The 15,947-nt window shown below is 43.8% G+C and overlaps 1 protein-coding gene across 2 annotated transcripts in view; it reads right to left on the reverse strand.

Moving 5' to 3' along the window:
- AGAP1 (ArfGAP with GTPase domain, ankyrin repeat and PH domain 1) overlaps positions 1-15,947 on the reverse strand; it is a 316,234-nt gene that overhangs the window by 120,979 nt on the left and 179,308 nt on the right. For both annotated transcript variants that reach the window (XM_034065690.1, XM_034065689.1), the window contains exon 10: positions 8,848-8,952. In XM_034065690.1, coding sequence (XP_033921581.1) covers positions 8,848-8,952 — 105 coding nt within the window. The remainder of the gene's footprint in view (positions 1-8,847; positions 8,953-15,947) is intronic.

Raw genomic sequence — 15,947 nt, forward strand, 5'->3', positions numbered from 1 at the left:
TGCAGCAGGGCGAGCATGGCAGGCCCTGTGAATGCCGTCGTTTCTTAAGCTAAGGACCATAAAAGGTCTTCATCTCATCTCCCAGCTTGTGAAATACTACACAGGTAATGGCCTGCAGTTATCAGTAACTGGCAACTTAATCTTAGTCAGCTGTGGGGCGATGCTGCCTCTTCCAGTTAAGGCCAGAAAGCATCAATCAATCAATAATCCCTACAGATACACTCGTGATGTTGATTCTCATTGCTTTTCATCCTGAGGTTACCATTAGAGCTTTGCTCAAATATAGTGCTGCCGAGGTGTTAATTTGACTACTCAAGGCCATTGACCATTATCTAGAAGACTAAATAAACTGTGAATAAAATATCAGTGAAAATCGTAAAAGCTGCATTGACTGAAGGTGACACAGAATAGTACTTGACAGCAGCACAAAATGAATTGAGTAAGAAAGACACGATGTGCCACAACACAGAATAATGTAGAGCAAAATGACTTTCGGTCTGCTCTTAATACAGCTCTCCGCTTCCAATGGCCAAAATTCATTTAACCAATTAACTGAAGAGAAGCTTTTCAGACATGCAAATTGAGCAAATGGGTCTGAGGATGTTTTCTAAACAGACCTACCAAACAGAAATAACGCTATAAAAATCCAAGGAAAGGGATTCATTTAGCATGAACGCTGCTATTGTAAGCATGGCACACAGGGACATGGTTTAGTGGTGGACTTTGAAGTGATACATTAATGGTTGATCTCAATGATCTTAGCAGTCTTTTCCAACCTAAAGGATTCTGTTTTGGGGAGCCCTTTTTGATTTCAAATGCCAACAATCATTAAACTTGATGCAATACATCATGGTGTTTGATTGCCATCACAATTGATAGCCCTCAAAGCCAGAGAAGAACACTCCACCAAGGGCCACAAGCTGAACTCAAGCTAAGTGATGCTGCCAGCTCATTGCCTACTTCCTCCTGGACAATAAGACTTAAGACAACAAGCAAACATCTCTTCTTCCACAGCTCAGTGCTGCTGTTGCCTGCTTATTCACCCCTTATTCAGGGTGGAAGAACATATGGATCAGATGGAAGGAAAGGCAGAAGGAAGTGCTGGCTGTTGCTTCCATGAAACTGGGATTCAAACTCACATCACCCAAGTCTACCCCAGTTACCTCAACAAAGACTTTACTAAAGGACCACTGAGCATGTAGCAGCATGTTTCCTCCCTAGCATGATCCTTCAGTTAAAGAAGAGCTTGAAGGTCTCTTCCAACCCAAACCTGTCTGGCATTCTGTGTGACATTGTGGATATCAAAAACATGAGGTTTGAGGATTTTCAAATGTCTCTAACAAATAATGATGGTCATTTCCATCACACACACACGAAATGCCTAATACCTAGGTTGTATTTCAAAACCATAGCATTTCATTAGCAGCATATTAAGCAAGAAACTGTGTATGAATGCTGAGTTACTGAATATAGGATTTATCAGCCACTACCTTGAGAACTAAACCCCCATGGGTTTTTGTACTGCTGCCTGTATGCAAAGAGGGAAGTAAAAACTCCTGTATCCTTAAGGCAGGGGTTCTCCTCTTCATTTGCACAGCAGCAAAATACCTTCAAGGCAACGGAAAACAAGCCCATGAAGAAGGACAAACAGAAGGATCAAGCTGCAGAAGACAAAGAATTAGGGCCTCTTGTGGCTGGGCTCAGCTGGATAAGGGGAAAACTTCACTGATGTGAATGTCCCATCCCTGGCTGTGTTGAACACCAGGTAGGACAGGGCATGGCACAACCTGATCTAGTGGAAAGTGTCTCTGCCCATGGCAGGGGGTTAGAGCCAGATGATTTTGAGGCCCTGCTCTATGACTGATTGAAGTTGTATTTTTTACATCATGGCATCGGGTGAATCGGACTCAAATCTCACATCAAAACCACTCATCTCAGGATTGGCACTTGTCACGATACTAATGCTCTGAAAAATACCTGCTCCCCCCCAGACAGCCTCCCCATGTGTTTCTTCCACCCTTTTCCAATGCACAAACACACCACAAAAGAGAGGCTCTCTGAGAGCAGTGCCTCTAATGGTACTCAAGCAAGAACATCATACTTTTCCCACTCTGAGCCACTATAATCTCTCAGAATCAGCCTGGCTTTCCCAACATTAGGAACAGGTCCAGGCCAGGATCCTTCTCAGACGTGTCCCTCTGAAACTTCATCTCATAGAAGGTTTTCCCCACCGTTTGACCAGACGAAACACTCCCAAGGCTCAGCTTCCTGAGGCTGAGGCAGTGTGTCCTGATTGGAGGTGAAGCAGAAATTATCCTGGAAAAGGAAGTTTATGGCTGCTCCTCTGGATGACATCTGAAAACAGTAGGCGGCCTAGTTTCTGAAACCCAATTCCCATTTCCTGAGCTGACCCACAAAACCTATTGTTCACCTTCGGCAACAACAAAACCCAATCCCCTTCCCCCTAAACCAACGACCAAAGGACCCAATCCTCCGGGAAATGGATGGATGAAGCCTTGACTTTTGTGGCAGTCAGACGTTTTTATTGCAAAATGCCGTCTGGAAAAGATGCAAAACAAAATTGCTAAAGTGCAGAAAGAAGAAAAGGGGTTGGGGGGGTGTTTGTGTGTTGGGGGGGAAAACAAAAGGCCCCCTTCCCTTTGCTTATTGAGTTCAAAGGCATAACATGCAGCACCCTGCAGCAAATGGGAAGCTACACTAATTTTAAAGCCATAAAACGCTATAAAGTGCCCTGCGGGGCAGGACTACACTGAAGCTAGTTGCACCTAAATAAGACATGGTTCATTTACTTCGCAGCTTAGCCTAATGTAATCATCAGTGGATTTCTAGCCTAGAGTTGTAACAGGCAAATAGCCGATGCTGCAGAGGCGACACTCCCAGCCATTGAGGGGCCTCGGCTAGATTGCTGTTGATTAGAAGATTTTTCAGTTTTGACAAGCCCTTAATGAACATAAATCGCTCCTTGATTGGTTTCCAGTTGGGGCCACAGGCACACCTAAGAAGAAACTCAGGTCTCCAACTCCTCGCTTCCTGCTCTGTCCGCAGCCACCTTCCCAAGGAAGGACCTCGGCAACAAACCTACCATAGGGTTATGAGCCACGGTGGAATGTATTCGTCAAACGTGCCTGTTAAATTAGCCATCCTCTGCATATAAATATAGGCATAGTATCATTCAGCTTCATCATATATAGTCAATCCTAAGAAGAGCTATGAAATGCTTCTGGGGAGAACAGAGGAATGGAAAACGCTGATCACCCTAAAGCATTCTGTCCTGACAAAAAGGTCATCTCAACTCTTATTCACATTGGATATCAAGAACATTACATTGCCATATCGAAAAACATTGATTATATCTCTACTGTGGTGTGAATCAGTTTGAGGGGTGCTGCAGAGGGGGGAGAAGTCAAGGCAATGCTTTCAACACAACAGCAGCTTCCCCCAATGTTTGTGTTTGTTTTAAATGGATTACTCATTTTGGTAACATTGGAAGGAAATCCTCCTGTCTGCACTTCACTTCTCACCCAGCCTTTGTAACAAGAACTGCTGTAAAAGACAAATCAGAGTTTTACCATCCTGAGTAATTTATGAAGCATTTATATCCCCAGCACTTAGCTCTGCTGGACAGGAAGCTCAACTTTTATAAAGCCCCGTGATTAATTAATAGCTTGGCTTTTGCCATTTAAATTGCAACTCATTCCGAAGCCCAAAATCTTCCCTGCCTTTTTGAACAGAGGGCAGATGTGACACTGAAATGTATGGTTGCTGCTCCCTGCTACACGCTGCAAGTTTGTGTTGCAGCTGCAGTACTGCTTTTGGCACGATATACTATGCTAATGACATGATACATCTTGTCATGACCTCTGAAATGAATGACTTGGAAACAAAAAATGCTTCCTGTTCGCCTCGTCTGTGACCTGGGAGTATCTGTAAGAAGTCATGGAAGTGACTGTGAGAAGTTACTGTGAGTGATCAGTCTCCTTTCCCAGTGCCTGGCATTACATATTTGGTGCAATTCCCAGGGTAGTTTGCTGACCATCAGTAACTACAACCTAATTTTACACTGAGCAGGGCAGCTGCAATGGCACTTTCAAGCAAGACTCTTTCTAGTTTGAAAAGCCAAAAAACCAAGGGGGTCAAAAATAACTGGCCTTGACACCTATCCCAAATGATAGGTCTCACGGACAGTAAACGCATTTTGGCTTCTATTTTCCCCATCCCCAACCTGATTTTCCCTCTGTTACATCTTTAAGATGTTAGATGAAATGGGAGAAAGGAGAATGCTGCTCTAAACACAGCTTTGATGAAAAGGCCAGGCGTGATGAGTGGCAAAGAAATAGGGCATCAACTCACCGGCTGTAATAAGTAATTACTATACATATATTTTGCAACTGTCCCTATAATTCATATTTTCTATCTCAACCAATGTTTTAGGTGTATTAATGGGTGCAATAACTTTACACACACTTTGGACAGATTTATCTTCATCACTGCTCAAACTGTATCCCCTTTTTTGCTCTGTAGGATTTGCTTTGATCACTACACTTCCAAGTGGCAGAGCTACATCTTGTGTGAAAAACAACACATGCATATCCCTTTGTCAGTTCAAATATGTATTGACCGAAGCCTGATTTCAGGATTAGGTGTTCATGGAAAGGCCAGCTAGAATGGCTTTCAGAGTCAGCCAATATTCAACTTTACATTCCTTTGAAGGAAAAACAGAGAGAGGGGGGGAAAAAGGGCATAACCGATGGTATTTGAGAAATATGTAAGAGCATGAATATTTCTATTAAAGCAACACAAACACCACACTTTGGAGCTATTAAACAGCCTGAGGTAAGGTAACCCTGAAAATAAGGCTGAACCCAAGCCATAGCTGTAGGGGATTATCCATAAGCGTGAAGGTGAGTGCTGCTCCTTGGTAAAGCAACCGCCAGCTCCATTGTCAGACTACCCCAGCCATGCACAGAGATGCCACACAGCCCACCTAGCATGGTGCTCTCTTAAAAATGAGAGATGGAATACTTCACTGGTGCTAGAACAGAGAAGCTGTGGCTGCCCCATCCCTGGCAGTGCTCAAGGCCAGGTTGGACACAGGGGCTTGGAGCACCCTGCTCCAGTGGAAGGGGTCCCTGCAAGGACCAGGGGGTTGGAACCAGCTGAGCTTTAAGGTTCCAGGGCCTTGCCACCCTCACAGTGAGGAACTTCTGCCTTATATCTAACCTAAATATCCTAAGTATCTAACCTATTTTCAAGGAAGAGATTTGAAACCATGGCTGTGTCGGATGAATTGGGCAGACAGCAGACCAGGTGAATCCACACACTTCTCAAGGAGACAAAGATAGGTTGTACCCCCCATCACCGCTACAGTCCTACACAGCTCAATGCAGGTTATCAAACCATTACCAGTGAGGGTGGGAACAAGGAATGAGAGTGGCATTAGGGCAATACAGACCTCAGCAAGCAAAAATCAACATCGCTGTGTAGGTTTTACATACCAGAGATGTTCCAGATGGACATCAGACCTACCTCATGTATTTAAGCAGCTGTTCTTCCCCTGTAAGGTGCAACAGCACTGGGCTTTTACTTGAAATCAAATCTAGAACAGATTAAATGTAAAAAGCAAAGAAAGTGCCTTTTTTCTTTTCATGAATGAGGGGCATTGGTGGTGATGGGTATTCAAGAGGAGAAAATGGACATCCACAGCTAAAGCTTTGCCATCTACTGACCTGCGGCATGATGGCAACCCTCTGGCAGACAGACGGTGGTGTAACATCATCAGCTATTTATCAAGGTAAGGCTTAGCTAAAGCAGCAGGATGTAATGCTGCGCAGCAGGTACCCTGGTGAATGCATTTTGGGAGCCCTCGTGCATGGCACTCTGCCATTAAGAGCCAAGAGATGCCCAGACAAATTCCCACAGGTTCCTTTGGGGAGGCTGACACTGAATTTGCCAGCCAGAATTTTAGTCATCCACTCAACAGCTATACTCCAGAAGCACAAGATGAATAGGTAGCTATGGTGAACTTTGAAGCCTGCAGGTCAAAGTTCTCTCTCATTATCCCCACCATTTTCTATCGGCACAGCTCCTCAGCATCCCAAGGGACGGGAAGGTTTGAGGCTCTTGAAAAAACCTGACATGACCAAGTCAGAAAACAGTAGGGTGCTTATGTACATGTATTTTTCTTTCCCCATTTCTCTCTCCCCCCACTTTCTTGAAAAGAAAGAATATGAATTTCGCTATTGTGTCAAACGTCAACCCAGTGGCATTAGGAGTTACTCATTTAGCTGGCACAATACAGCAGTCATTTCAACATGCTGCCCTGCCAAACAGGCCTGACCCTTCCAGGGACACCTCCTCTGTAAGAAAGTACTCATTTGATTTCTCACTCCCCACCCCAAAACCTTTCATTTTGTTGCCAATCCTTTCAAGGAGGATGACAGGACTGATTTCTGCAATACGGACACATTCTCTGTATTAAAACACAGCCTTCATGCCCGAGCTGCCACTGAACACATCCATCAGAGACAGCTGAGCCACTTCTGGACAAACCTCTAGCAATATTGAACACAGGGTCCCCTATCAGCCATTAAATATTATAATAGGTTCTTCCAATGCAGATGTTAGGATCTGACTTTTGCCAGAGTTCTGTTTGGGGGAAAACCCATTCACTTCAGTCATTCAGCAATACCGAAGGGGAAATTCTGGCTTTCCTGCCTATAAAGTTGTGCACAAACTATGCCAGGAGTGCACCTGACTTCAGTCTAGTTCTGCCTCTTCCTCCCACTGAGGTATGCACAGAGCAGAGAAGATGCTACTCACATACTACTACTGCCTGATGGGGGAAGAATGCTCTGCAGGGTATATGAACCAGTTAAATGACAATAAATAGCCCACTGACAGTATGTAGCACAGTGACTCTATGAAGGCTAAAGACCACAGAAGGCTCTACTACCTACCCATGTACAGCCAAGGAAAAGCAGCACGTTAAAACCTCTCTGGTCTATGCAAGGAAAGCTAATGGAAGCTAAGGAAGCGAATGGAAGTATGGAGCCATGTACCTTTTTATTGGGGTGGGGGGACACAGTGGGGGACAGAGGGAAACAATTACAGGCTAGTAATTACTTCTTCTTTAAATGGATTCTCTCTAATCTCCAATGGATTTACCTCTAATCTCAAAGTAATTACCTCTAATCTCAATGGAGTCTCACTCTGGGGGACACTAAGCAGCTCCAGGGAAGCCTTCGGAGAAGAAGTACTCCATTGTCTGCAAGAGGCAATGAAAACCTAACACGTGTGCACAGCGACTGCCAGGAACAATAGAGCACTTCCACAAAGCAAGGCAGGGATTCGGGCACCAACAACAGCAGCTTGCCTCCTCCGTGCTGGATGACCCAGAGTTGGCCAACACAACCTAAGGGAAACTCACGTGGGAGCTCCATAAGGAGCATGCAGTATCTGTGCTTCCCTTCTGTGAGCAACACCAATGGACAATTCAGGTATTTCAGGACTACCTGATGGCAGAATTCCCTAAATTTAAAGGCATTGGGAGTGGCCAAAGAGGACAGACTTGCCCAATTTCACAAAAGGGAACAGGGAAAACCTGGCTCCAGAACCCAATGGCTGAGGGACAAGATTTCTGATAGAAAGCAGCAATGCCTTGACGTTAGTTCTCATCTAACATTAAATTGTTATTAAGAGACATGGATGTAACATCAGGAACTACAGAAAAGCATTATTAGGGTCTGAGACTATGAAATCTTGTGTCAGGCCAGAGAAAGTGCTAATATTCAGCAGGCAGGGAACAGCAAGCTGGTGCAAGCACAGCATCAAGTGGCCATGCTCCTCAGACAGCACCCAGCTAAAGCAGACACTCCCTGCATCAGTTCCACTTGCAGATCTATAAGCCCCAGATCATCTATGAGCCTATGAAATGCATCTGATCAAAAACTTGATTTTTCACTCCTTAATGCAAAATTGCCCAGGAGCTCAAAATGACCAACAGGTTTAGAAACTATTCCTAAAGACATTACAACCGGCTACCTTCAGGTTTTTCTATGTGTTATGATGATAAACTATAAACCCAGATAAGATTGTAAAGATCTTGGTGAGGGTCACACCGTGTTTTGTGTCGTATTTTACCATTTCCTGTAGTACAGAGCAAGGTAAGGAGCTGGAATCCCCTGGGAGTTCCAAGATCTGGAGTCCCCACATTGTATCTGTCTTTTCAAGTGCTCTGGCATGGAACAAGCTCACTTCTCCTGTTGCTGGCATGGCTGGGGCAGAAGGGGTGGGCCACAGCGAGATCACTGTGCTCCTTCTACTCCCAAACCAGACCTAGGGACTGTGTGATGCACTCATTGAGGAGGAACAGACAAGACCTTTGGGCAGAGACAATGTCAGATACCTCAGTGTGAAGTCTTCTGGCACATATTTTAATATCTAAGCCATTTTCAAACCAAGCCATAACCACTGCACACCACAAATACCAGAATTTGCCTCACTCTTCACTACATCTAGGACCCTTTTTCTTTCAAAATGCTTTTGGTTTTGAATCAAATCTGTAAAAACATCAGCAAAAAATAAAGGTTTAAACCATCTCTTGAGATGCAAAGGGAAGCCCAGTTCCAGGGGGTTCAAAGGAACTTGACTGCATTCAGCCTTCAGTTTTATTTCAGATTATGCCTTTTTCAGATGGGGGGGAATGAAAAGAGAGGAAGAAATTCCTCCACCAAAGAGGGCTCAAGAAAACCACATCAGACACACTTAGTACCACTGCTTTATAAGGGCCTGATGCTGCTGAACATTCAGAGAGCATGGTGTACTCACATGTAAACTGGGATGGTAGGTCAGCACACCGTTGTCGCACAACGTCACGTACTTCTTCTTCCACTCTTTATTCAGTGACTTGCCACTTCGCTTTAGCAGCATACCCTATTAGAGCAGAAAAGAAACAAATACCATGACTACTCTTACAAATACCACCAACACTCTTTTGCCAGCACACAACTACTGTAGGCACAGAAAGAGATAAATATCATTGCCAACAATTCTAGCAGCTTTCTTCTGCAAGTTGCTTGCTTTCCCCTGCTTCTCCCAGGGTTTGCCCCCCTGGCAGCTTCAGTGTTTGCAATTTAGGAGGAAAAACTCTAAATGAGGCTTTCATAAAGCAAGTAAAGTAAACAGGAAAGCCTTTAACAGCTCTGGCTTTATTCAATGGGTAAAGAATCCCAGAATCCCAGACTGGTTTATGCTGGAAGAGCACATGTTTGTATGTTCTCATTCCCTTCTGCAGTAAGGTACCACCGCAACAGAAATCCTCCCAGCTATTCATTCCAGCAAGCAACAATTCCAGACAAGAGCAATAAAATGGAAACAGGCCAAATACAAAGTTTTCCCAGTAAATTCTGGATAATTTAACAAAAGAGGTGGGCAATGTGACTCACCTTCCCACACACTGTATTCAACCTAAACATCAGTGATGAACGCTAACAATCCACAGTTGAGATAGTCATCATGGTGTTCACATGGACAAGGACTACTTCTACATATGAACCCATTCTCAGCTTAAAAATAGGAAGTCACTTAGAAAAGCAAAATATACCATGTGGGTGGTAAATGAAGCCATGCTTTAGCAATGAACTTCCCTAGGAAAAAGAACAAGCTAGAAGGCAGTTCCCAATGAATTCATACAGTACTTGGGTTACTGAAAGTCTACTGAGATGTCCCACTAAAGACACCAGGTACAGTACCTACTTCACTAGATCCATAGATCGAATTCCAATAAAGGAAGACAGATTAATTTCATTCAATCATAAACCTACATCATAAATCTAAATCAATACAAACTTAATTCTCTAATCCCCAGAAAATTAGTTTTTCCATCCTAATTTTCCACAGAAATAAGAAAACAGTACATAGACAGTTGCACTATCAAGCATGGTGCTTCCAGCTCCCATGGAGTTGGGTTTGGTCAAGGCGGGTTAAACCCTTGAAAGTAAGTTATGCTATCTCTATCCAGAGATAGACAAATCCTGGATGCTTTAAGTCCCTTGTCACAATCCATATGAACCAACAACTTGTCCAGAGAGATGCTCCCAGTTGGAAAACCCAAGTTCACAACTGCCTGTTGCTGGCCACGCACTCTGAATAGCGCTTCAGAGAACAACCCTTCCCAAGTCACAGCAACCTGTGGATGGGCCCTAAAGAAAAGCTGGTGTTGGATGAGTGACTGACACAGCGCTACAAACTCCAAACTTCCTGACAGTCTGGGGGGCACATTCCTGGGTTTTTGTGCTGTTCTTTGCTACAACTCAAACTTTTCCAAGAGAGAACGGGGTTTCTGTAACACTGTCTTACAAACGCTTCCGTGAGCACCTCTCACACATCCCAATTACTGTCTTCCAGTTGTTTTCTTCTATTAAAAAATGAAAGCTTATTCCTGCCTTTGACGTGTGTGTTTGTCTATAGTAGGTGCTCTCTCGCTTCACCTTTCCCATCTTTCATACCTCACCTGCAGCACGTTTGCTGGCGTTTAGGGGACCCAATTCTAGTTACGGCTGTGCTGCGGGGATCAAAAATTACTCTTTCCCTGCCAAGGTTTGTTCTTCAGACCTTTTAATGGGGAAAAAGCTGTAAAGATCAGAAGATCACAACAGTGATTCCCCCCCTGGCCTTTTTCTACAGCTTTGAAAAAGGCAAAAAATATGTATTTCACCCCTTTTTAACTGGCCCTTTGCTAGCTAGAAAACACGTCATGATTTAGGTAGTTTTCAGTTCATGCCAATTATAGCTCCAATAAATAGTAAAAACCCACCACTTTCATGATTTTTACTACACTGAAGTTTCACTGCTCTCAAGGTGTGAACTATGAAATTCAGGTTTTGGATTGAAATGAAGAAAATGATTCAAAATGAGGTTTCACACCTTGCTTTTCAATGTAAAAAAGCCACCACCTCAGCATTAAATAGGGATGCTGTACCTATTTATGCCTAAACTAACAAACCAGATTGCCCAATCCACTTTCTTTATGCTCTACCTTGGCAAAAAGAATAGATTTTTGTATTAGGTGAGAATGGAAAAAATCTGCCAGAGGAAACTGCTCTGAACCATAGAATAGTTAGGGTTGGAAAGGACCTTAAGATCATCTAGTTCCAACCCCCAATATAAGAAGTCAACCTAAAGTGTTATGGAGCAGAAGCCCATATACCATAAAGCACACTTTTCTTTCCCCCAAGGCCAGAGACTACCACTTTGTCTGGGGTAATTAGATAGAATGGTCCAGAGAGATGCTCTTAATATGGGAGTTCAGATCAGTTATAAATGCACTTTAACAGTACCTAAACCTAAAAAACCCCAAGAAAACAACAAAAAACCCCCCAACAGATGGCCCATATATGACAAGAAATGTTATTAGGAAAAAAAAAATAGAAGAAGCCCTTCACTTCAGTCACATTATGTCTACATTTAAGTCACATCAGATACTCTTACCTAGGACACAAGATACATGGTCCCCACTGACCTTTGGTACCTCTAAGGCAATTTAGAGGTAGCTTGGGCACATCTCTAGTCCTGGCCAAGCAGCACTCGCATGCACATCACAGAAATCACATTTTATCACCAAGCAATGCAGTAAGGGATGAAGTAAATCAACTTCCACTTCAAAATACACATTTATCCCTCCTGATAACCTCTGCCTCAGATTACTATTAATTGGATAACATTATTTCTCCTAATGTGTACAAAACCCTTCCCTTGTTACAGTCTTCCCTCGGCAGTTTGGTCCGGCTAACCCAAAGCCTCCAGACCCAACACCAGGAATTTAACACCTCTGATTTCCCCATGAACTGCAGAGAATTTCACACTTCAAATTCAACTTTTTCACCACCTCCCCTCCAAAATGGTCCATGTCGTGTCTGATGGGGGAACGTTTCTCCTACCAGCCTGCACCAGTTTGTCCTTTTCATGAGCCACAGCAAAGAGATGTCAAGCGGAGTGCACCAACTCCACTTGTTGGGTTTTTGCTTGAGGAACTGCATCACCACACAAAGCAATGGAGGGACAGTCTGTACGTACTGCGAGCTCTTTATTAGTAATGTGTATGCTACGTCTAGTCCCAGGAGGTCATTGCAAGCCAAAAGCAATGTTAAGTGTACAAGCTTTAAATAACTTACAAAGTTAATGTAATGAATGTAAGTGTTATCTGAAATCCATCACTCAGTGGCTTGCCGTAGCCTCAAGCTGTGATAAAACACCACTCATAAATTTATATTAAAACTCTGTTCAATAGCAATTATTTACCAACAAAGATTTATTGATTGCATTTGCTGTTAGAGACTGGGGCCCTAACTGAGTCAATCCGCTTACGCTGTTGAGCTTCAGGGCACCAGGAGAAGTTACAGACTGCCATCAGGTTCTGCATCCCAATCATTACTGCGAGAGCAGGAGCAGCTAATGAAAAGCCACCAGTGTAGGACTGATTGGTCTTAAGGTAAGAAACAAAACACCCAACACAGGTTAAGGGACCATTACACATAACATACACAGTTCATGTTAACGCATAGCAATCGGTTAAATCTCGCCCCTCCAGATGCCTTCCCAGAAGCTACAAACCTTGCTTATACAACAAATGAAGACAAATGGTGAAACAATTATATATCTGGGTTTGGGAAATATTGCAGGTTTTAAGCAGCAAATTCTCAGCATGTAAGATAGTGACCTCATGAAGTTGCTTTATTAAGCAACATGAAAGATGCTGGTATGTCAGCTGCCTTAGTTTTTCAGACAGATGGTAGCAGAAGAGGTTTAAATACTTCCCACGTGTGGAGTAATATACTTTGCCCCTTTCCCATGTATTCTGGATTTTCCAGGGGCCACAAGATACAAAGGGTTTCACAAACAGTATAATTAATACAGTGATCATGGCTTAACTGAGCACATGGTTTCGCATTTGCTGTAGCACTTGACTTGAGGCTGGGGTTTTGAGTGGTTGGTTTTGGTTTGCTTGTTTTAATCGGATCTGGTACATTCAGCTTTTCTTGGCAATGCCAAGTACAAATGAACCTTCTGGAAAAGGTAGTATGGTACTTTGATTGCTATTCCTTTCCAGAAGTGCACACCACTGCCATGACTAAGGTACTGCCATCATGCAGGCTTTTTCTTCCCCTCCCTAATTTTTAGACAACCCCATCCCGTTACCATGATGTTGTTTTGACAAAATGAAATGTGCAACCTTGCATTTAACCATTAGAAGTCTAAATGGCTCAATTTCCACACAGGTTTTCAGTTCTCATAACTGTGCTTAGTAGCCAGCAATGCTATGAGTTTTCTATGGCTCTATCATTTGCATCCTGTTCACAACAGAAAAGCCTTATACTCATCAGAAACATCCTCCCTCACAGAGCTGCAAGGGACAACCATTCGTAGCCAGGACCACAACTGTTACAAATGAATTCTGGATAATAAAACATTTGCTTCCTTTAAATCTATCAACCTCATGAATAAATGCTGCTAAATCCTCCAGGTCTGCACGACCAGCCAGCCTTAGGTAGCCTGGCCAGCAGCACTGGGTCTGATCTTGCTTGTCCTAAATGCCAATGAGAGATTAGTTTTTAGTGGATCTCCTCTGCTTCCAGAATTTGACTGTAACAGGTTGCAGCTGTGGCTGCCCCATCCCTGGCAGTGTTCAAGGCCAGGTTGGACACAGGGGCTTGGAGCACCCTGCTCCAGTGGAAGGTGTCCCTGCCTGTGGCAGGGGTTGGGACTGCATGAGCTTCAAGGTCCCTTCCAACCCAAACCAGGCTGGGATGCTATGAATCCTTCCCTCCAAATGTAACTTGCTATCTTGATTTCCCAAATCTCAGTAGTTATATCCCACAAATTTAAGTGAATACTGCTTTTTTTTGTCAATTAGCTATGAGGCTTTTTTAGTTTTACAGTTGGAAATCTGTAGTACACATCTTTTATAGTAACAAGGTGCAATTGGGGACCCACTGAACCACAAACCAAAGGCTACAGAAAATGGAATGCCTCTGAAGAGATCTGAAAACAGGAGTCCTTAAAGGTTCTTCAACTTCAGTACCTAACAACACTGCAAAACCCCCCTGAAAGACTCCATGTATTCTTTCTGCAGCCAGGCACACTAAGGACATGGTCAATGGGAAGAAGCAGCTTAGTGCCTTCTGTTATTGTGGTTTTATTTTTAGTCACAGCTCAAACAACTCAGCCTCCAGATTCTGACCTTACCCACCAAGAGCAGGTGATGCCCAAGTTCCCCTGATATGCAGCAAATAACTTACAAGGGAAGCATTCCCAACTCCCTGGCTTGCAGCCGCAGCGCTTTTAAAAGGTAGAGTATGTACTTCCAACATGGCACAGACAAGGACTCCTCGAGGATGCTGCTGAGCACAGGAACCTACTCACTGTACCTTAAGCGTGGTGTGGCTGAGAAGAGACAACTGTGCTGCAATGTGGGGACTAAAAGATAGGAAACCATTACCTGTATGTCACATTCACCCACCTAACGAGCAACTTTATGAAGAGGAAAAAGCTGATCACACAAGAACAATGTCTAAAGAAGAACAGGATTGGAACGCTGAAGATCCAGCTGTGCTGCAGCATCCAGATGAAGCAATAAACACACTGCTCTGTGAAAGCACTGCAAGTCCAAAGCTGTTCTTGTCTGCCACAGTAATAGTCCAGACACCCAATTGGGGCATCAGAAGACAACGCAGGACATGCAGTAGAAGGACACAGATGCTCAGTAAGACAGTTCCTGAGTTTTCCTTCAGTTTGACAGCTTTGTGAAAGGGGCAGTCTTTCGTTAGTCTCAGTTTATGACTATTTCTAAAATTAGACTTCATAAAACCAAGAGCACATTGCATGCTCTGCAGTCATCTCTACGTCCTCTCTACAGAGTTTAAATCCAAGTGTGCTACACAATGCAATTCCATATCTAAAGGAATGGCACATCTCTCGCTCTCAACCCAGTTTACCTCTCTGCACGAGGCACAGCACCTAATAAGTCACAATATTTTCCTGCCTTACAGTAGTTTCTATCTGTCGCATCACGAGGTTTGTTCCACTTCCCCTCGCCTGGTGAAAAAATCATAATCACAGCCCTTAATAATCTCAAGTAGTCGGTTTATTAACCCCTTGGCATTGGCAGTTGTGGTTTCCCTGACACCATCGTCAGCACTGATGTGAAATGCACCGTGATGCAAATCATTAAGCTTAGTGTGGGAGAAACCAGGCGGCTGATGCCAAGGGGTCTAAGTCAGCAGCAGAGGAGCCGGCAGTGATCGGCTCCGATTGAACTCTTACCTCTTGCTCCAGCACCACGCACTGAGCTCTAACTACCCTGCCCACAACTGAAGTCAGCACTCACGCCAACCGCCTCGCTGAAACGTTGCTGCTTAGACTGAAATTAGAAGGAAAAACAACATTGGGAAACTGATCCATTGCGGGCAAACCCGGCTGCGTGGAATGGGTCATTTGGAAAAGGCTCCAAGAGCAGCAACATCCCTGGTGGCAGAGATGGGTGAAGGGTCAGGGATGAAAAGGAAGCAACACAACATTTATTTCCCTTCAGAAACAAACAGAGCATTTATGGGAGGTGTGTGTATGATACACAGATAAAGAAAGGAATCATCACGAAGGCATCACTACTGCTAGGTAGACGATCCGGCTCTCGTTATATTAGTGCTCCATTCCCCGAACCCTGAAATTCTCTTTATCATGTTTTATATAAAGTCAGGATTTGGAGGGGGAAGGGGGTTCATGGGAGAAAAGCCATGAAAAGCTTAAAACCCAATTTTAACTTTCTATCCTGATACTATAGTGTTTCCATAGAAACATCAGGCAGACCACTTAAGAGCAGCTTTTTTTTTGTAGCCATGTTTGGCACCATACCCCTCCCCTGGACAACCTAT

Source organism: Melopsittacus undulatus, chromosome 8, assembly GCF_012275295.1.
Source record: "Melopsittacus undulatus isolate bMelUnd1 chromosome 8, bMelUnd1.mat.Z, whole genome shotgun sequence".
Taxonomy (NCBI): Eukaryota; Metazoa; Chordata; class Aves; order Psittaciformes; family Psittaculidae; genus Melopsittacus; species Melopsittacus undulatus.